Raw genomic sequence first — 21,112 nt, 5'->3', positions numbered from 1 at the left:
GAGAGAGGCAGGAACAGTAAAATTTGAATAAACAATATTCATTATACACATCTTTTAATCACCCTTTGTTGTTGAAAGTTGTAGGCTCGTATTCCATTCTGAAATGCACCTTTTTATACTTGTCAAGAGGATGCTTGGCTTCATTTTTTTAAATACATATACTTTCAGTCATTTCACTTCAAAATACAACCACCATGCTAACACAACACACACAACTTGTAGTCCATCCTCGCACTTCAAACTCTTACTACGCACTACCCAAACATAAAGATATACCTCTAATAACATACAGAAAAGAAAATACTATCACACATTGGTCTAGTCCATTAAATTTTGGGCATACAGCTGCGCAAATAAAAATTCTACCACCGATATTTTAGCCATGTATCGTCTGGCCATCCTCAGAGTAGGTCTCGCAAAGAGTTGAAAATGGACATACATTACATGATCAAAAGTATATGGACACCCCCCAAAAAAGGTTTTCCATATTAGGTGCACTGTGTTGCCACCTACTGCCAGGTACTCCATATCAGCAACCTCAGTAGTCATTAGACATCGTGAGAGAGCAGAATGGGGTGCGCCTTGGAACTCACAGACTTTGAATGTGGTCAGGTGATTGGGTGTGACTTGTGTTAGTCTGTTCATGAGATTTCCACACTCCTAAACATCACTAGGTCCACTGTTTCTGATATGATAGTGAAGTGGAAACGTGAAGGGACACACACAGCACAAAAGTGTACAGGCTGACCTCGTCTGTTGACTGACAGACCGCCAACAGTTGAAGAGGGTCATCATGTGTAATAGGCAGACATCTATCCAGACCATCACACAGGAATTCCAAACTGCATCAGGATCCACTGCAAGTACTGTGACAGTTAGGCAGGAGGTGCGAAAACTTGGATTTCCAGGTGCTCACAAGCCACACATCACACTGGTAAATGCCAGACGACACTTCACTTGGTGTAAGGAGCGTAAACATTGGACAATTGAACAGTGGAAAAGCATTGTGAGAAGTGATGAATTGTGGTACACATTGTGGTGCTCCGACAACAGGATGCTGCCAGCATGTGTGGTGCCAACAACAAAATTCAGTGGCGGTGGTGTTATGGTGTGGTCGTGTTTTTCATGGAGGGGGCTTGCACCCCTTGTTTTGCATGGCACTATCACAGCACAGGCCTACAATGATGTTTTAAGCACCTTCTTGCTTCCCACTGCTGAAGAGCAATTCGGGGATGGCGTCTGCATCTTTCAATATGATCGAGCACCTGTTCGTAATGCACGGTCTGTGGCGGTGTGGTTACGTGACAATAACATCCCTGTAATGGACTGGCTTCCACAGAGTCCTGACCTGAATCCTATAGAACACCTTTGGAATATTTTGGAATGCCGATTTCGTGCCAGGCCTCACTGGCCGATATCAATACCTCTGTGCAGCAATTGACTGAATGTATGCCTGAGAGAGTAGAAGCTGTCACCATGGCTAAGCATGGGCCAACACCACACTGAATTCCCCCTTACCGATGGAGGGCACCGTGAATGTGCAAGTCATTTTCAGCCAGGTGTCCAGATACTTTTGATCACATAGTGTACATCGATATATGTGTGTGCAAAATCATCCTTGAAGCTTACAATTTGAAAATGAAGTATAAATAATTGTTTATCATTACTTTTTAAAAAGATAAGTCCATGATCATCTTCATAACAACATTAAGTGTCTATTTATGGTGATGTTTATAAATTTTTGTATAACTATATGGTAGCATATTTCTGGGTTTTGAGTTTTCAACTTGGGAATCAGCCATTTCATACGATCACAGATCGGTTAGTACATTTATTTCACCATAACCAGTCATGTTACAGCCCACCAGCATAAAAAGAGGTGCAGAGTACTGTGCTGTCAGTAGAGAAAGAGTAACAGCAGAACGGATCGGTTGGGAGAACTCGTTAACTTCCATCAGCGAAATTCTGACCCTACTAAAGCTGCCCAAGTCGACAGTTGGCGGGGCGATTTGTGAAGTCAAAATGTAAAGGAACAACTGCAGCTGAACTGAGATCAGGCAGAACTCTCATCCTGACAGACAGGGATCACCGAGCGTTGTGGAGGGTGGTCATAAAAAAATTGTACAAAATCAGTGGAAACGATCACTCGAGTTCCAAAGTGCTACCAGCAGTCCAGCTAGGATGGTGACTGTGCATAGGGCAGAAAGAATAGAGCACACTGACGGAGCAGCTCCTCATTAGCCACACATTTCTATAGTCTATGTCACACGATGCTTGAGGTGGCATAAAGAGTGACAACACTGGAAATGAGTGATTTGGAATGATTCTATGCTCTGTGGCAATCCTGCAGAAGGATTTCCATTTGGTGAATGTCTGGAGAATGTTGCCTGCTGTGATGATGTAGCACCAACACTGAAGTACGGTGGAAGTGAATAAAATGTTCTCGGTTTTCAAGCCTCGTCAATTCCAGTAAAATCCTCAAGCTTTCGATGACCGTCTCCGCCATCGTCGTCAGCAGTTAACTGACTGCCAGGGCTGCTATGGTTTCTCACTTATATAGGCATGATGACATCATCAGCAGCCAATCTGATAGACCCAATGTGGCACGCGCACATAAGTCGACCCAGGCAGTAAGTGGAGCTATTGCCCGTGGCAGCACCAGTGTCGTCAGGTGGTGCCAGGGGCAAGTGCCACGTTTCAAACAGCCACTCTCACGTCGCACACCTGTCTTTGTTTTCTTTCGAAGTCCAGTGCCCTGCTGAGTGTGTACCAATGGTCTCTGTTGAAATTGTTGTCATTTAAACAAATCTCAGCCGCTTCCTTTATAACGGAATCCCAATATGTAGATTCATGAGCCAACACTTTTGTATTTTCGAACTGTATTTTATGTCTGTTTTCTAGGCAATGCTCCGCTATGGCCAACTAGTCAAGCTCCCTTTGTTTTATATGGTGCTTGTGCTCAGTACAACACTCCGCAACCGTGCAATTTGTGGCAGCATGTATATCGGACAAACAATTTGCACGGTTGCGGAGTGTTGTACTAAGCACAAGCACCATATAAAACTACAAGCTAAGCTGCAACCACTTTGCTGCATTCTATGTAGACATGACAACCAAAAAGCTGTCTGTCCAAATGAATTGCCACTCAAGCTGTGGCCAAGAAACAAGTGGACCACCCTGTTGCTAAACATGCTGCAAAACATTATATCCTTCATTTCAATGATTGCGTCACAGCCTGTGCCATATGGATCCTTCCCACCGACACCAGCTTTTCTGAATATCGCTGGTGGGAACTTTCCCTGTTATACATCCTATGTTCCCGTAACCCTCCTGGCCTCAACCTCCGTTAGTCGCCGTCCTCACCCATCCAACTCCTTCCCTGCTCCCATTCCAGCACTACACAGCCGTCATTCCACCACCACACCCAGTCTTTTTTATATTTTTTGATTTATTTATTTATATTTATTTATTTCTCTCTATGTCTCTCCTTTCCCCCTACTCCGCCCCCCCTCCCCCTCTCCCCTGCCCTCCGCCCAACCTGCAGCACTTCACTGTCGCCATCCCCACCATACTATCCCTCCCCCTCCCCATCGCAGCCTCATCCTTTCCCAAACCCAGTCACCATTCCCATCACATCATGCACTGGTGCTGCTGCTCACAGTGTGGTTTCAGTTGCAGTCGTGTGTGTGTAGGGGGGAGGGGGGGGGGAGGTGAACGCGTGCTCATGCATGCACGCATGTGTGTTTATTGTTGACAAAGACCATTGGCCAAAAGCTTTAATTGTGAAAATCTTTTTGTTGTGCCTATCTGTGACAGCATCTCTGCTATATAGCGAGTAGCAACTTTCCTTCTCATAATGTTGTTACATTCCATCCTGGACTTTCCACTGTTTGATAAATGTAACCGAGCATCATCTGAAAACAGAATGAGATAACGGTCCAGTACATTGTCATGCATTTGTTTTAAAATCCATTTGCAAAACTTATCCCTGTGCACAGGCTCACTAGGTCAAAGTTCCTGTACTACTGATACTTTATATGGCCTTAGCCCAAGCAGCCTAGCACCTCTTTGTACAGAGGTGCACAATATTTGTGCTTGCTGTGAAAGACTTCTAAGCGACTTTTCAGGAGAACTTTCCAGGCAGTATGCCATGCCATCAAGACAAGCTTCTGTGAGCACTGTTCGTCATCATTTACGCTTCTTGTCTTGAACATTTCCTGACCACGAAATTTGTTCACTTATTTGTGAACTGTATCATGACTCAGAACTCTAACACCTGGAAACTTCAGTTCAAACAGTCTCAGAAACAGTACGACTGGACTCTGTATACGCATACTAATTGTAAATAAACATTCGTTGTGGACTTGAATAATTTGCTCTTTCCATTGTTGCATTTGAAAACTTCACTGTTGTTACACTTGTGATGCCTGTTTCACTGCTCAAATGACACTGGCTGACAACGCGCCAATGTCTGTACGGCCTTCAGGCTGAAACCCGCAAAAAAAAAAAAAAAAAAAAAAAAAAAAAAAAAAAAAAAATAGGGGGCGAGGCATAGTGCAGTCCCGCGCGACCCATCCAACCGGCAGGCATGGCTTTCGTGGTTGGCCTGCAATATTCCGGGCAAGTGGTCATCAGATAAATGGAACAACCTATACATTTTGGAGCATAAAGATATATTCTAAATCTCTTGCAAGAGTTGCTGTGAACAAGTATAAGTGAGATTAGAATTGGCACAAGTAGTTTAATAATGGATGTTACAGAAAGTGAAGTATCTGATGTCACAGGGGCAGAAATTTTATAAATAGGAGCAGTGGCCCCTTGTTTGAGCAGATTGTGATGGGGTTTGGCTGAGGGCAGACAATATACCTGGAGGTGGTCCAACCTCAAGTGCAATAAGCCTTACTGTTAGCTTGTCTGATGCTACAAAGCAGAACTACAAACAATTGCACAGGAACTGACTGTGATTGGTGCAGAAAAATTTTTATTTTAACTGGTGACAATAACTTGTCTTAGATGTGGTTACACCAGATGAACCAAAATTACGCTGCTGTACTGTATCATATCTTAAAACAGCACTGGTAAGCAGGGCTATGTTCACTACCTTATTACGTATATTCTCAGTGTCGTGGTAGAAAATAGCTGATGACATTATGGTTCCAACTGAGTAGGTAAATGCAATAGTAGTGGAGAATCTTATCTTGAATGGTGGTTTACAGTATCTTAAATATTGTGGTGTTTAGAATGTCATCCAAAATTTTGCTGATCGCTTTCTGTGAAAATTATTTTGAGCAATCAGTTCATCAGCCAACTCGAAAAGTAAATGGTTATGAAAACACAGTTGACTTCATAGCAACAAATAATACAAATATCAAAACAGACATATGGATTAGTGCACACAGGGTTGCCATAGTGAGATTGAATGCTGTAATTCCCAAATCCTCCAAAAATAAATGAAAAACATACCTATTCAAAAAATCAGATAAAGATTCCCTTTATGTCTTCCTGAGAGACAATCTCCACTCCTTCCAAAATTAACAATTTAACTGTAGACCAGATGTGACTTGAATTCAAAGAAATAGCATCAACAGCAACTGAGAGATAAATCAACAAACAATGGAGCTGATTGGAACACAAAACAGGTCAGAATACTGTTGCAGAAACAATGAAAAAAGCATGCCAAATTTAAATGAATTAAAAATCCCCAAGACTGGTGATCTTTTACAAAAGCTCGAAATTTAGTGTGGTCTTCAATGTGAGGTGCTTATAACAGTTCCCACACCACAACTCTGCCTCCAAAAATGATGACAGTGCTGCTAAAGCAGAGTTACTAAATAAATGCTTCCAAAATTCTTTCACCAAAGAAGAGAGAGTAAATATTCCAGAATTCAAATCAAGATGATGATGATGATGATGATGATGATGATTGGTTTGTAGGGTGCTCAACTGTGCAGTTATCAGCGCCCATACAAAGGCCCAATTTTTCTCACAGTCTAGTTTTTTACACAGTCCAATCTAGCCACTGTCACAAATGATGATGATGGTGATGATGATGATGACAACACAAACACCCAGCCCCTGGGCAGAGAAAATCCCTAACCCAGCTGGGAATCGAACCTGTGATCCAAAGGCAGCAACGCTAGCCATTAGACCACGAGCTGTGGACTCGAATCAAGAACAGCTGCCAACCTGAGTACCTTAGAAGTAGTGTCCTCGGAGTAGTGAAGCAACTTAAATCACTTAATAAAAGCAAGTCTTCTGACCCAGGCACTATACTAACTAGGTTCCTTTCAGAGTATACTGATGTTATAGCTCCATACTTAACAATTTTATACAGCAGCTCGTTCGATGAAAGATCCGTATTCAAAGACTCGAAAGCTGCACAGGTCACACCAATATTCAAGAAAGGCAATAGGAATAATCCACTACATTACATGCCTGCATCATTAACACCAATATGCAGCTGGATTTTGGAGCATATCTTGTATCTGAACATTACGAATTACCATGAAAGAAACAGCCTACTGACACATAGTACACACGGATTTTGTAAACATCACTCTTGTGATACACAACTCTCTTTAATCATAAGAAGTGATGAGTCCTATTGTCAAGGGATTTCAAATTGGTTTCATATTTCTAGATTTCCAGAATGCTTTTGACTCTGCACCTCGCAAGCAGCTTGTAATCAAATTGCACGCTTTTGGAAGCATGTACTTAGTAACTCTGCTTTAGCAGCACTGTCATCATTTTTGGAGGCAGAGTTTTGGTGTGGAAACTATTATAAGCATCTCACATTGAAGACCACACTAAATTTTGAGCTTCTGTAAAAGATCACCAGTCTTGGGGATTGTCTCAGTTCTGTGACTGCATTCGTGATTTCCTATCAGAGACGTCTCAGTTCAAAGTAACTGACAAAGTCATTGAGTTAAACAGAAGTGATTCCTGGCACTCCCCAAGGAAGTGTTACAAGACCTTTCCTGTTTGTTATCTATATAAATGATTTAGGGGACATTCTGAGCAATCATCTTAGGTTGTTCACAGATGATGCTGCCATTTATCATCTTGTAAAGTCATCAGAAGACTAAAACCAATTTCAAAACAATTTACATAAGATATCTGTACAGTGTGAAAATTGGCAATTGAGCCTAAATAATGAAAAGTGTGAAGTCGTCCAACATGAGTGCTGAAAGGAGTCCATTAAACTTTGTTTCCACAATTAATCAATAAAACCTAAAGCCTGAAAAGTCAACTAAATACCTAGGAAATGCAATTATAAACAAACTGGAAAGAACACACAGAAAATATTGTGGGGAAGATGAACCAAAGGCTGCATTTTATTAGCAGAATGCTTAAAAGATGCAACAGATCTACTAAAGAGATTGCCTACACTACGCCTGTCTGTCCTTTTGGAGTACTGCTGCGTGGTGTGGGATCCTTACCAGGTACATTAAAAGGGTACATCGAGAAAGTTCAAAAAAGGGGCAGCACATTTTATATTGTTGAGAGACAGAAGAAGAGTGTCACAGCACAATACAGAATTTGGGGTGCACATCATTAAAACAGGCATTTGTCATTGGGGTGGGATCTCCTCATGAAATTTCAATCATCAACTTTCTCCTTCAAATGCAAAATATTTTGTTGACACTGACCTACATAGAGAGAAATGATTGTCATAATAAAATAAGGGAAATAAGAGCTCGCACGGAAAGATATAGGTGTTCTTTTTTTTGCACTCTTTGAGAGTAGAATAATAGGCGCATGAGTGTGATCTGCAGATGTGTGGATGTTGTGCTCACATGTTGAATTATCTCCCTCTGGGATCATTAAGTCCATAAAATGTCCCTCAGGAAGACAATTATTCAGAATCAGTGTCTTCCGTGAAGGCTCCTCAAATTCTGACCTGGTGCACAACTCTATCGTACTGACGTAAACCAGCTTAACTGGAAGACACAGGACCTCAAGAATAGTCTGTTTTTACCAGAAGTGTTGGTTACTTACTTTCTGCCCAACCAAGGTTTTCTCTGGCCCACAATTTCATCAAAATTTTGTGAATGTGTCACCAACAGAAGCACAATGTAAGAAAATGTCCATTAAGGTAAGGCAGGTAAGTTCCCAGATTGCAGTGCCACCGATGTGGGTCGAAAGGCGTCAGCAACTGGGCATATCCACATTAGCACAGGATTCACATGTACCCGGAGCTCAGCCAACTGCCACTGCAGCGAGTCCTTGTCGGTTAAGACTTTGTGAATGTTGTACATTTTGCTTAACTCGGCAAGAGTGATGTATTACGTCGGTGCATAAGTTTGTAGCATTTTTCTGTAAGATTAATAAACACAACATCTACACATAACAGAGACTTTATTCATCAATAATATATCTTCCTTCACTATTTACAACAGTTTGCCAACACTGGAGTAGCCCTGCAATTCCACGACTGTAGAAATCGTACGGTTCGAGGTGAAGAGCTAGTCGGGCCATGTTTGGAGTGCATTTTCATCCAGAAAGGAAGTTCCTTGAAGGTTGTTCACTAGAGAGCAAAAAAGTTGAAAATCTGAGGATGCAAGATCAGGTGAATAAGATGCGTGATAAATGACTTCCCAACCCAACTCCTGTATAGTGTTTTTTTGTCAGTCTAGCAGAATACAGGCGGGTGTTACCATGGAGTAACATCACTTCACGCATTCTCCCTGGTTGCTGTTCTCGAATTGCAAGACATCACTGTTACTGACAGTAAATATCAGCAGTGATGGTTACAACTTAGGGAAGTAATTCGTAGGACACCACACTGCCACTGTTCTACCTGATATGTAACATTACCTTTTGTGGATGCGCGCAGGTCTTTGTACGAGGAGTTTCTGCTTTGTTTGGGCTCGACCATTCCTTTCTTTTTCTTTTATTAGCAAAAATCCTCCATTTCTCATCACCAATAACAATACAGGATAGCAATGTTAAGTGTTGTTTACGAGCCAATTGATGACAAGCAAGCAGAGACGCACATATGGCCACCCACAGATTTTTTGTGATTTTGGCTTGGAGCATGTAGTACCCTTACACCCTATATTTGAACCTTCCCCATTGCATGCAAATGTCACACGATAGTGGAATGAACACAGTTCCTAACATCTGCCTGTTCTCAAGTACACTGATGTGGATCACTGTAGATTAATGTTGGTTTGGTTGGTTTGGGGGATTAAAGGGACCAGACTGCTACGGTCATCGGTCCGTAGATTAATGTATTTAAATGATCTACATCAAACCTCATATGTCTATACGAATGTGGAGAGTCACTAATGTCGGAATGATACTCTTTAAAACAAGATACCATTTTCTTGAGATGCTCTCTCCATTGGTATTATCCACATACACGGTGCAAATGTTTCTTTTAGCCTCCACTACTGTCACCCCTCTATTGAAGTCAGACGAAAGAATATTTTGGAAATGTTCTGATTTCTTCACTTGGCACTCCAATTTTTAGCATCCACTGTTTCCAAATGACAAAATGTAAACTCAAATAACAACAGTGAAATAAAATAAAAAATGACACTCAATAAATAAACCGATAGCAACCAAATTCCCAAAACACAAAACAAAAACACTATGAACTTATGGACTAACCTAATACAAAGTATGCCAGTGTTATTTCATCGGTAACATCTGCCTTTTTGGACTAGGTACGGTCGTAGGTATGTTTTGTTCCCTGCTGTACAGAGCAGAGGAACTACAGGCATAGGTGCTCAAATTGTTTAACAGTTACCAGTTTCAAAAGCAAATACAGTGGAAACAGAACCAGTAGATATTGTTAAATATTGCATCTTTAAGTATATAAACACTGGAGCATAGACACCTGTTCCACAGTGTCTTGCCTCTCTCTGCCAAAGACCAAATTTTTGGCAGAAAATTATAGCTCTAACAAAAGCTCGGTACAAAAAAATCGTATATCTCCTAAGAATAAGGCTCAGGGTGTGAATGAACGCACTGTGTAACCGTTGGAAGGTTTAGTTACTTACAGATATTTAGAACAAAAAAGTGATAACCTCCAATATGAAGAGCAATACACTAATCCAAATAAAGTAACACTTACAGAGTAGCTGAGTTTCTGGGTGACATGCATCTGCAGCTCCGAGAGCTTCTGGCAATTGTTATAGAGAGCACGGAAGACACGGGACGTGGCACCGCGCCGCATGCACACAATTCGCAGGTTCGGGGTGTCGCAGAAGGTCTGTATTGCCTCCCGGTCAGTCGTGCCACCCTTACAGCAGTCCGAATCTATCGCACTCGAGTCTCTGTAACAGAAATACACTAATGGAAAAAAATCGCAGCACCAAAAAGTAATAAATGTAAATGTCACGTGACTAGCGCCTCCTGTCGGGTAGACCGTTCGCCGGGTGCAAGTCTTTCGATTTGAAGCCACTTCAGCACCTTGCACGTCGATGTCGATGGGGATCAAATGATGACGACGATGCAACACCCAGCCCCCGAGCAGAGAAAAATCTCCAACCCGGCCGGAAATTGAGCCCGAGCCCTTAGGATTGACATTCTGTCACGCTGACCACTCAGTTACTGGGGGTGGACACCAAAAAGTAATAAATGTAGAGTAATGAAAGTTTGCAAATACATTGGTCTATATTACATATTTAAGTGATTAACATTGCAAGATCACAGGTTAATTTGAGTACAAGATAAGTCACTGCAAATGCGAAATGCTGGTACATTAATAACTAGTGTAACCACCAGAATATTGAGAATGCAAGCATGCAAACATGCATGCTTGTGCTGTACTGGTAGCAGGTGTCAGTTTGTGGAATGGATTTCTATGTCTGTTACACTCTGTCAGTCAATACAGGGACAGTTAATGCCAGTTGTGGATGACGCTGGAGTTTTCATCCGACTACACTCCTACGTCCTCGATCGGAGACAGATCTGACGATCGAGCGTGTCGAGGATACGTGTTGCCACTCTGTAGAGCACGTAGGGCTAGAAAAGTGGTATGAGAGAGAGAGTTATCCTGTTGGAAAATACCCCCTGGAATGAATGGCAACATAACAGGTTGAATCACCACAATGACAAGCAAATTTGCAGTCAGAGTGTATAAGACAACTACGATAATGCACTTGCTGTCTTACACAATCACACTCCGGTCTGCAAATCCGTATCTAGCATGGACACAGGTTGGTTGCAGAACTCAGTCTTGCTCTCACGGCTCTCACAGGGTTCAGTGGAATGCACGCCACAGGGTGTCTGACTTGGAGCTGTCCTTCAAGTAACCTATTTGTAACAGTTTTTTGTGGTACTATAGTGCCAACTGCTGCTGCAGATGCAGTACAACGCACCAGAGCCATGCACTGAAAATGGCAGTCTTCCCTCTCAGTAGTGGCCATCCGGAGCCGAATCTTCTCGCAACTGTACATTCTCGTGACCACCACTGCCAGCAATCCTATACAATGGCCGCATTCCTGCCGAGCCTTTCTGCAGTATCACAGAAGGAACATCCGGCTTCTCGTAGCCCTATTACACTACCTTGTTCGAACACAGCTGTGTGTCGATATGTTGTCTTTGTCGCCTTAAAGGTATTCTTGACTAGTATCGACTCACCTCACCACATACAGTCTCAAAGGAACTAACACTCGTGACTTTTACAGTGTGTATTTACAGCAAATCTGATATGCATCCTCACAGTGTTGCAACTAGTGCCACTCTTATGTGACTGGTGCAAAATTTGAAGGGACAAAATCTTTCCAATGTGGAAATATGCCTACTAACTTTCTTTTATGTCGCGCAACTCCTCGGTGTTGCAGTTCTTTTCTGTCAGCTCATTCCTCAATAGTATCTCAGACATGCAGGAGAGACAGTCTGTAGTAGTCAGAAGTTTTGTCACAAATTAAGCCAGAAGCAAATGGATAAAAACACTAAATGACAACAAACATGCACACAAAAATGTAGGAGCAAGGCCAACGTTAAGTTTCGAAATCACTGGTTTCTTGACACCACAGAAATGAAAGGCTTGTAGGAAATGAGTAGTAAACACATCCAATACTCACAGAACACAAGAGTTAACAGGCTAGATTAAAATTTAAGTTGGAAATAAAATAGCAGCAAAAAGTGTCTTAAGACTTTTACAGAAGACAGCAAAAACGAAAATGGACATGTGGAGTGAAGCAGTGAGCTAACAAATCTATCTTCAACCACTTCCTCCATCTGTCTACACATCTTGTTATTGTTTTCATGTTTCATATTTTGCAGCTACTCAGAGTAACCAGCTGAATCACTGTGTGGATCTCTGCAACAGAGTATGCCGTATCTTGATTTTATTTATTTACTCATTTCATTCTTATGTAGAGCTTGACAATCAGGTTATTGTAGCTGGGATAAGCAGAAGACTTAGATGACATATGATATGAGGGTGTCAGGTACTTGAAAGTATCACAGTCATCCAATAGCTGGACCAATGTTGATACAAATGACAAATGAATCAAGTATAAAAAGCAACACGAAATCTCACTCCATTCCCTGGAGTAGCAATAAGACAAAAAAGCACAAAGAAAGACGTTGTTGTGTGTTTATAGATTTTCCCAAAGACTAAGCTGCTCAAAAGTCTCAAGGAAAATCATTGTTGATAGTACTGCTACATACAGTGCATGGAGACGAAGGCGAGGAGTTGGGGCATTACAAGGATAGACCAGGTGAAGAGTAACACAATAAGAGAGATTATGGGAGCCAGCAATAACTGTCTCAACAGAAACAAAATAGCTATCAGGTTTGGCCATCTAGAAAGACTACATGACCACCAGTGGGCAAAATTAACACAATGCACAAGAAAGGAAAAGGAAACGTGGGCACTATCCTGCAATGGGGCGATGGAGACCAGAGGCCTTCAGGAAGGAGTCTGCCTACACAAAAAGACTGGGAAATTGGAAGCAAGAAATGAAGAGGATCAGTAAATGATACTAATAGTAATTTAACAATGGAAAATCTAGAATGGAATGTAACAATATTATGAAAAGGTTAGTTGCTTCTCACCATATAGCAGAGATGCTGAGTTGCAGATAGGCACAACAAAAAGACTGTCAGAAAATGAACTTTACACCAGCAAGACCTTAATCGGAGATAGAACATACATACACACTCGTGCAAATGCAGCTCTCTCTCTCTCTCTCTCTCTCTCTCTCTCTCTCTCTCTCACACACACACACACACACACACACAACTGCAGTCTCTGACTGTGGCCTCAGGAGTTCGAGACTGTGGTCACATGTGTGTGAGCTGTATTTGCGTGTGCATGTGTGTGAACGTTCTATCTCCAACAAAGGCCTTGTTGACTGAAAGCTCATTTTCCGACAGCTTTTTGTTGTGCCTATCTGTGACTCAGCATCTCCGCTATATCGCGAGTAGCAACTAATGGTAATTTATTTCGTGTCAAAAAAAAAAAAAAAAAAAAAAAAAAAAAAAAAAAAAAAAAAAAAAAACATTCCACAAATTCCAGTATTCAGTTGTATGTAAAGAACATCATCTTTTCCTACTCGGTAACATTAAGACAGATTCATTCAGGTTTGCACACTGTCCTAAGCTTTAGTAGCATAATTAAATGTTAATATTTCTCATGTTCACCAAATAATTTGTTTCTAAATTCACATTTATCTTCTGTATCTCTTCAACCATGATGAGAGAACAGATTGTTCTGATTTATAATATAGTCATTACAATCCTAGGTGTGTGTATTCCATTTAATAGCATAGATTTACAAATTAAAAAAAAGTAATGAGATATCTTTGAACTCATAACTGAATGCAATTTTAGGTATGTTATTCCATTTAATAACAAAGGCCTACAAATCAAAAAAAGTACTGAGATATCTTTGAACTTAGTGCTGAATGCAATTTTAGATTTCTCAGTAAGTGCTTGTTCTTGAAAACATGTAGTTAGCATCTTTTTAAAATCTGTTACTCTTTCAATCCTGAATTTAATGTTATGTATTATAATACATATTTTATTAATGATTATATGATTGTAAAAAGAGAGCTACAATCACTTGGTAAATAAACTTTTGGTCTTCAGTGAATGATAGGGCTTTATTTTTTCTTCCTTATCTGGGATGTCACAGCTATATTACTGACCATATATGGTTTGAACTACCACCTACAAATGATTGTTGTCTTCTATTCTACAGGAAGAGAATTAACTCCAGTGCTACTTGTTTTGTTTTAGTCCTGTTGTGGTTCAATAAATCTAACCAAACAACAGCAGAGAGAGAGAGAGAGAGAGAGAGAGAGAGAGAGAGAGAGAGAGAGATCCTAACCTGTAGTAAATGTATCCACATAGTGGATTCTTGTTATCTTTCATATACTTCGTGAATTCCAATTTTAAAACATATTTGAATGTGTTAAGAACAAGAACATCACAGCCCGTACCTCCATAGTCACAAAGAGGTCTCAATACTGTGAATTTAAAGTGTGTGACCACCAGGGTAAAAATGAGAATAAGAAAAATGAATGGGTAGATAAACACATATAAAAGGACAGAAGCAAAAAGAAACTCTCTCATTGTAAACCTTTCTTAACTATGTGAAGTGCACGCATCATTGCAACCTACCACATATGTACAAAGGGCATTCAAAAAGTTTTGCACAGTCGCCTCTAATTTTATTTTTTGCAGGAGGAGAATGACATTTTTTGTGAACATACTGGGAACATTTAGCTACAAGTTGGTATATAAAAGTATTTTCTTTTATTTACACGTGAGCCATAATGGACCATGAAGTAGATGTCAGGTTGCGACAATGGTCAGTGATGGAGTTCCTCTTCAAGACCAGTGATGACTCTGCCACATCAATTCACAGAAAGTTGCTCCCTGTTTATGGAAAGGACACAATGGATCGCAGCAGTATCCAGCAGTGGTTGCAGAGGTTTAAAGAAGATGATTTCTCTCTACTGGACAATCCACGATGCAGTAGACCACCGACGGCAGTGAGTGATGTGAATAAGGAGACCATTGATCAAATAATCCAAAGAGACAGATGTGTCACGACACGACAGCTTGCCAAAATGACTCGTTTGTCATTGGGTAGTGTGGTATCACTGGTACAGTCACTAGAATATAGAAAAAGCTGTGCACATTGGGTGCCTAGATTATTGACAAGAGAAATGAAAATGATGAGGAAGAATGTGTGCAAGGGTCTCATGAAGACCTTTACTGAAGAGTGGTTTGATGGCATCATTACCCAGGATGAAACATGGTTGTTTTGTCCGAACCTGAGTGCAAAACCCAACCCATGGAGTGGCATCATCCGGGTACAAGACTTTGACAAACAGCAGGCCGAAAGGTGATGGCTTCCTTCTTCTGGGATCAGTGTGGTGTCATTTTCATTGACTTTTTGGAACATGGCTCCACAATTAACCGCGACCATTAATGTTTGTCACTGGACAAGTTGTGACGTGCCATCAACACCCACAGAGCACAGCTTCAGGGTCAGCTCATCAGACTACACGCAGGAGAAAATAAGGAAAATGGGTTGGAAAATTGTTCCTCATCCTCCCTACAGTCCGGATTTGGCTCCATTATATTTCCTGTGTCAAGCGATGGTATAAAAGTCAATCCCCAAAATTTTACCAAAGGGCGTTTAGATCATGGAAAGAACTTTGAATCAGATACACTACAGCTGATAGAGGCTACATTGAGTAGGCTCAATGTATAGCTAAATGCTCCAAGTACAGTCGTCCCCATACTTGCCATGCATGTCCCTGTGAATTTTGCTTGGTTTATGCCCTTTGGCTGACAAATATCTAACTACAATTTGTTGCTCTTCACAAGGGCATCATGATTGTTTTGTAGCTCAGGCTTCTCTCATTACAGCTGCACATGGAAACAAAATAACCTCCATTGTGCAAACTTCAAACAATGACATCATGAAAGTTCAACACACCAGCTGCAGTACTGAGGGAGGAAAAAATTATTGTGCGTCATTTTCCGATTCTCCTCATAGATATTTTATTGTGGTGCAGACTGTTTTTAATCCATTTTAAAACTAGAATATTGCAATGATCTGAAGTGAGCTGACAATACTTTCAAATCCAAAGATTACCACATCCAAGGTAGAATATATGAAATAAAGTATGACCCCACTATATATATCTTTAATGCAGAACAACTGCACAACTCACATTTTATATATTAGTACGTTTCTTACCTGATATGGTACTCCTTGTCAGCCCACAACTCCAAATCTTGGGACAGCCTTCTCCAACGAGAGCACACTTTCTGTACCACATCTATGAGTTCACTGAAAGACATGTAAGAGAAGATCTTTATCAGAATCTCATCTGGTAAGTCATCAATGCTTGGACACCAGGTGTCATGCACTGTGCCATCAGCTGCATCAGAAACTGCAATTTCCAACTGCTGAGTGTTCAAATTAGTATCCGATACATCTGAATGGGAATGAGTGTGCCCAACATTTTGCGAAGCAGAACTGGCAGTGGGAGGAGGCAGTTCGGGTGGTGCACTGCTCCGACACACTTTGACGTCTTCACCAGCCGTATGGCAACCACCACTATGCTCAGGTTGTGAAGCCATTTTTCTGCCCTGTCTGCCTTCAGATGCCTTGCAGTTTGAAGATTCTGGTGATGAGGAAGTCAGAGATTCTTGCAGGCACTGAAACAAACAAAGAAAACAGTGAATACCACACACACACACACACACACACACACACACACACACACACACACACACACACACACACACACACACACAGAGAGAGAGAGAGAGAGAGAGAGAGAGAGAGAGAGAGAGAGAGAGAGAGAGAGAGAGAGAGAGAGAGAGTGTTCAATAAAGTATGGCAGATTAACAGGACCTCTGTCCATCTTATTAATGCCTTCAAACCCTTTAAAAATTTGAAAATATATCACACACGGTGGGAAAACAGGGCTTTTGATCATGGATGTAGGTATCAATATGGAACACACAATGTGTAATAGGCCTAATAAGATTGTCATGACATTCATTGGTTCTGCCAACTCACATCCTAACCATCACTTTACAATCTAACCTAGGCTTCAGGCTACACTACTGATCAGTCTGTGACCACAAACTCCATTTAACAAGCAAACTATCAGCTTTCCACCTAATCTATCCCTCTGCTACACTACAATTCCATTTATTACTGCTACTTCGACAAGATTGTTCCCTCTGATGGATCAGCACCATCACCAGACATGTATAGATCTAGTAAACTAAAAGATCTAAGCCACCACCCACAAGAAATGAATAACATTTGGTATGGCAGAGAGCTTATGCAAAGTCTATAAGGCAGGAGAAGCTGTGAGGGCAGATCATGGGTCATGCTCAGATAACTCAGTCTGTAGAAGACTTGCCCTTGAAAGGCAACAGTTCGAGTCCTGGTCTGGCACACTGTTTTAATCTAAAGAAGTTTCAATTTCAGTGAACAACATACTAGTATTACAAACAAAACATAAGACCAACATCTTCAACTGAAAAATACAATCAAAAGTATCTCAGTTGTCATTTACATAACATAAGGCATTGCACTTCAAAGCACAGGAATTAGGGAAGTGTCTGATCTGATCAGCAAAATGGCACAAATGCCTACTTCCAGCATACAGAATATAGCAACCATTTCACCACATACACATGCAAATGAAAAAAAAGGATATGAAAATATTTCACTCCAACATTACACGGTAACTAACAGGAAAACAATCGGAAATAGGCAGGTTAAGGTAGGAACAAGCTAAATATATGCCAATACAAAATGACCACCACCACCCCAAAACAAACGACATCCATCAAATCAAACAAAGAAACTCTCAACATATAACATACCACCTCAAATGCAAAAACCACAGGAATCTAACATTTCACTTGGTATATGTAGCTCAAGCGGAGCCCTCAATACCAAAAAAACCAACAAATACAGATTCAAAATGCAGTATAGAACAATTCCCTTCACCTATACATATCAAAATAAGCCCTCGGGAAAAAAAAAAAAAAAAAAACACAATACACACATATTCGAAACGTGGGACAGGAAAATTCTCTTCACAAATATAGCTGAAAAGAAGCCCTCGATATCAAAGGACCAACACACACAAATTTGAAACACAGAATCTCAAAATTCCATTCACCTAACTAGCTCAAGTGAAACCCTCAATATCCACAGCCCAAACACAAATCAATAATCTGAGTACGACAAACTTCACACAACCTACATAGCATGCAAGCAACTTCAAGGTCAACACACACTGTCATCCAAAGCAGCACATAACAAATAGCTTGTAAACTTACTGGTCATATCTATCACTGACAAAAAAAACCATAAAAAACTAAATTTCATTTCACATGAGAAAAACCGAACTAATATTGCCTAATAAAAATGCCAAATGCGTAAACCACAGACATAAATAAATTATAACAAACCACTGGAAACTAAGCACACACATTCAAATCCACATTACCAAAATGATTACAAAGATGCAGATAAACCCAATACCACACATTACACAAACAATTCTGCACATCAACATCCACCAGAAGAATGAGCCACCAAATACACCATCCACTTCTACAAACACAAACCAACTGAAAAACACCCAGTCACATCACACACCATGACACCAGACTAAAGTTTGCAACGAACTGCCCGCACGCAGAAGCTGGCAATGCCTATGCAGGTATGATTAAGAGTGAATGTGTTATTACATTATTTTTTATTTATTTATTTATTTATTTTTTTTGCCAAGTATGTTGTATGTGAATATGTTGTTACAAACATCAAGGCAATGGTTTCTTATTTCCATGCTCAATAGCGAAGTAGGAAAAAATTAAGCTTCTTCAGTTTCCTTAGAAATGCACCAGTCATAACAACTACGATCAACTTGCTGTGATCACTGCAGCTTAGAAGTTAGGTCTCTAAACAGGGGTGACACAAGATGATAAAACAGAGGGGGAAGCACAAATGGAATTGTGTAATATATGTGACACACAAACCATGCATTGCATTACATTTCTGCCCCTCCCCCTGCCCTTTTACAGACGAAAACAATCCTCGCTGTAAAACAGGTGTCTAATAAAGGAAAATTAGGTCTTCATCTGGACTTTTTTTTTTTTACAAAACATTTACGGTGACACTGCTTCAACAGCAACTTGTAGGGTCTTCTGCCCATTGTGAAATTTTTGTTACATTTGTTTCACAACCGATATCTTGCAGTTCAATAAACAGGCCTCAAAATAGACTCAGTGTCTCTTAAAGACGCTACTTCTGAAACATATATGTGTAATATTTACAGACTAATTCTTGCGTAGCGAGTACGGGTTAGAATTAGCTGTAACTTAACTACTTACTTGTCACTATTGTCCGTACTGAAGCATGTCAAGAATGGCATGCAGAAACTGACTTGTTCCACACCCACGAGAATCATCTCATTTTTGGATCTCTGGAATGGAAATTGAATCTAATCTAATCTGATCACAAACGTAGCTCCGACACGCCAGCTCTTACGTGTTAGTGCGTAGGAGTTAAGTGTCTGCATAGTATGTGAACGTCACTGTGTCCCGCAGTTTATCAGCCCTTCAGCTGAAACGCAGCTGTCAACTTAGTTCCACGCCGGCCGCCAGAGGCGCTTTGTTTCCGCGAGTAACAAGTGAGTTGCTGTAGTAAAAATAGTTCCGGGCGCGGCCGCCAGGGCCACCTTCATCGTCAGTCGCGCGCTGGCCGCAGTTGAGAGTAGGTGTGCTACTGCCGCTGCTCCACTGAAATGCGTTCGTGGATGCGTCCTTGCGCGCTGGTCCCGAAGAACGAGGTAAAGGATCGCCGCTCCGTTGAGCATCCTCCCGAGCGTGCATCATCCGAACACCCGCGTGTAACAGCAGGAGACGATGTGAGAGCGATAGTCTGTCCTCAGGCAGAGCCTGCTCCGCCAAAGCCGCGCCTGTCCCGGCCACTGCAGAGACCGCATCTTCCTTTGACATTGAGACGGAGTGATCGTCCGACGTCGACTACGTGGTCGAGCATGACCCAGCACTTGGCACGCTACCAGCTGCAGAGAGGGAGCGTCACAAGACCGCCAGCGTGCTGTCGCGCCTTGGAGGCGAGCGGGACACCCAAGAAGAAGGGAGAACCATCTGTCTCATCTGCAGGCCGCAAGAAGAGCGCTATTGCCGACAAAAGCGTGGCGGGGCTCGCATGGACCACCGTTTCGTCTAAGCGAACGTCAAGGCCAGCTGCGACCCCTCCCCACGGCCTACATCGACGGCCAACCGCTTCAGCGCGCTGACGGAAGACGAGATGCCAGTGCAGCCACCACCGCAACAGGAGGGGGGATGCTACCGCTTCCCAAGGAGACCACCCCATACAAGAAGAAGCGCCCAACTCCCGCCCAACAACATCATCGAGTCGGTCGGAGACGAGGTCGCCTCCCGTAGTCCTACAAGTGAAGGAGGACTACCGAGGATTCCTGCAGCTCCTCAATGAGTGGACGACCGCGGCTTACACAGTGAAGGCCGCAGGAGACGACCTGGTGCGACTGCAAGTCGCAAATTCTGCGGATTACCGGACTGTGACGGCCGAGGCATCAGTAAGGACGATATTACACTATCAAATTTCTTTGTCAAATATCTTTGTCAAAGAAATTTGATGGTGTAATAGGGAACTTTGTCAAATGTCATCAAATATTTGATCAAATCTAGGGACTCGCTGTAGATTTGATCAAAGAAGTCGCTTGTCTTGTGTTCACTGCAATGTGACATGTTACCACGTAGAGCGCAGCTGCAGCGTTCTGTTGTCTGTAGTGTTTTTATAAACATTGCCAGTAAATACAATTGGTGTGTGCCGACAACTACAAAATTAATAGAGGTGTGTGAAGCTGATGAGGCGCTTTACAACGTGAGGCACCTTGAATACAAAAATAGATTAAGAAGATTGGAGACCTGACCTGACCTAACCTAACCTAACCTAACCCAACCCAACCTAACCTTCTCCTGTAGCAAGGAATCGTAGTGTTACAGTGAGCCTGTCTTCTGCAGATATAGCAGTCCTTGAGTGAGTATTGTGCTTTGTGATATGAGGATACACTTCACTGAGCACATACAGAAATGTACACTCATC

The 21,112-nt window shown here is 41.6% G+C and overlaps 1 protein-coding gene across 3 annotated transcripts in view; it reads right to left on the bottom strand.

Moving 5' to 3' along the window:
• LOC126215245 (F-box/LRR-repeat protein fbxl-1-like) overlaps nucleotides 1-19,605 on the bottom strand; it is a 70,532-nt gene extending 50,927 nt beyond the window's left edge. For all 3 annotated transcript variants that reach the window (XR_007542111.1, XM_049941912.1, XM_049941913.1), the window contains exons 1-3: nucleotides 19,351-19,605; nucleotides 16,181-16,644; nucleotides 10,082-10,283 (exon numbers count right to left, since the gene is read on the bottom strand). Coding sequence is in view for 2 of the 3 variants with exons in the window: in XM_049941912.1 (XP_049797869.1) it covers nucleotides 10,082-10,283; nucleotides 16,181-16,566 (588 nt within the window). In the remaining variant the exon portion in view is untranslated. The remainder of the gene's footprint in view (nucleotides 1-10,081; nucleotides 10,284-16,180; nucleotides 16,645-19,350) is intronic.
• Between the last annotated feature and the right edge of the window lie 1,507 nt (nucleotides 19,606-21,112).

Source organism: Schistocerca nitens, chromosome 12 (assembly GCF_023898315.1).
Source record: "Schistocerca nitens isolate TAMUIC-IGC-003100 chromosome 12, iqSchNite1.1, whole genome shotgun sequence".
NCBI lineage: Eukaryota > Metazoa > Arthropoda > Insecta > Orthoptera > Acrididae > Schistocerca > Schistocerca nitens.
Note: the sequence above shows the minus strand (reverse complement) of the source record. Positions and strands in the feature narration are given on the sequence as shown.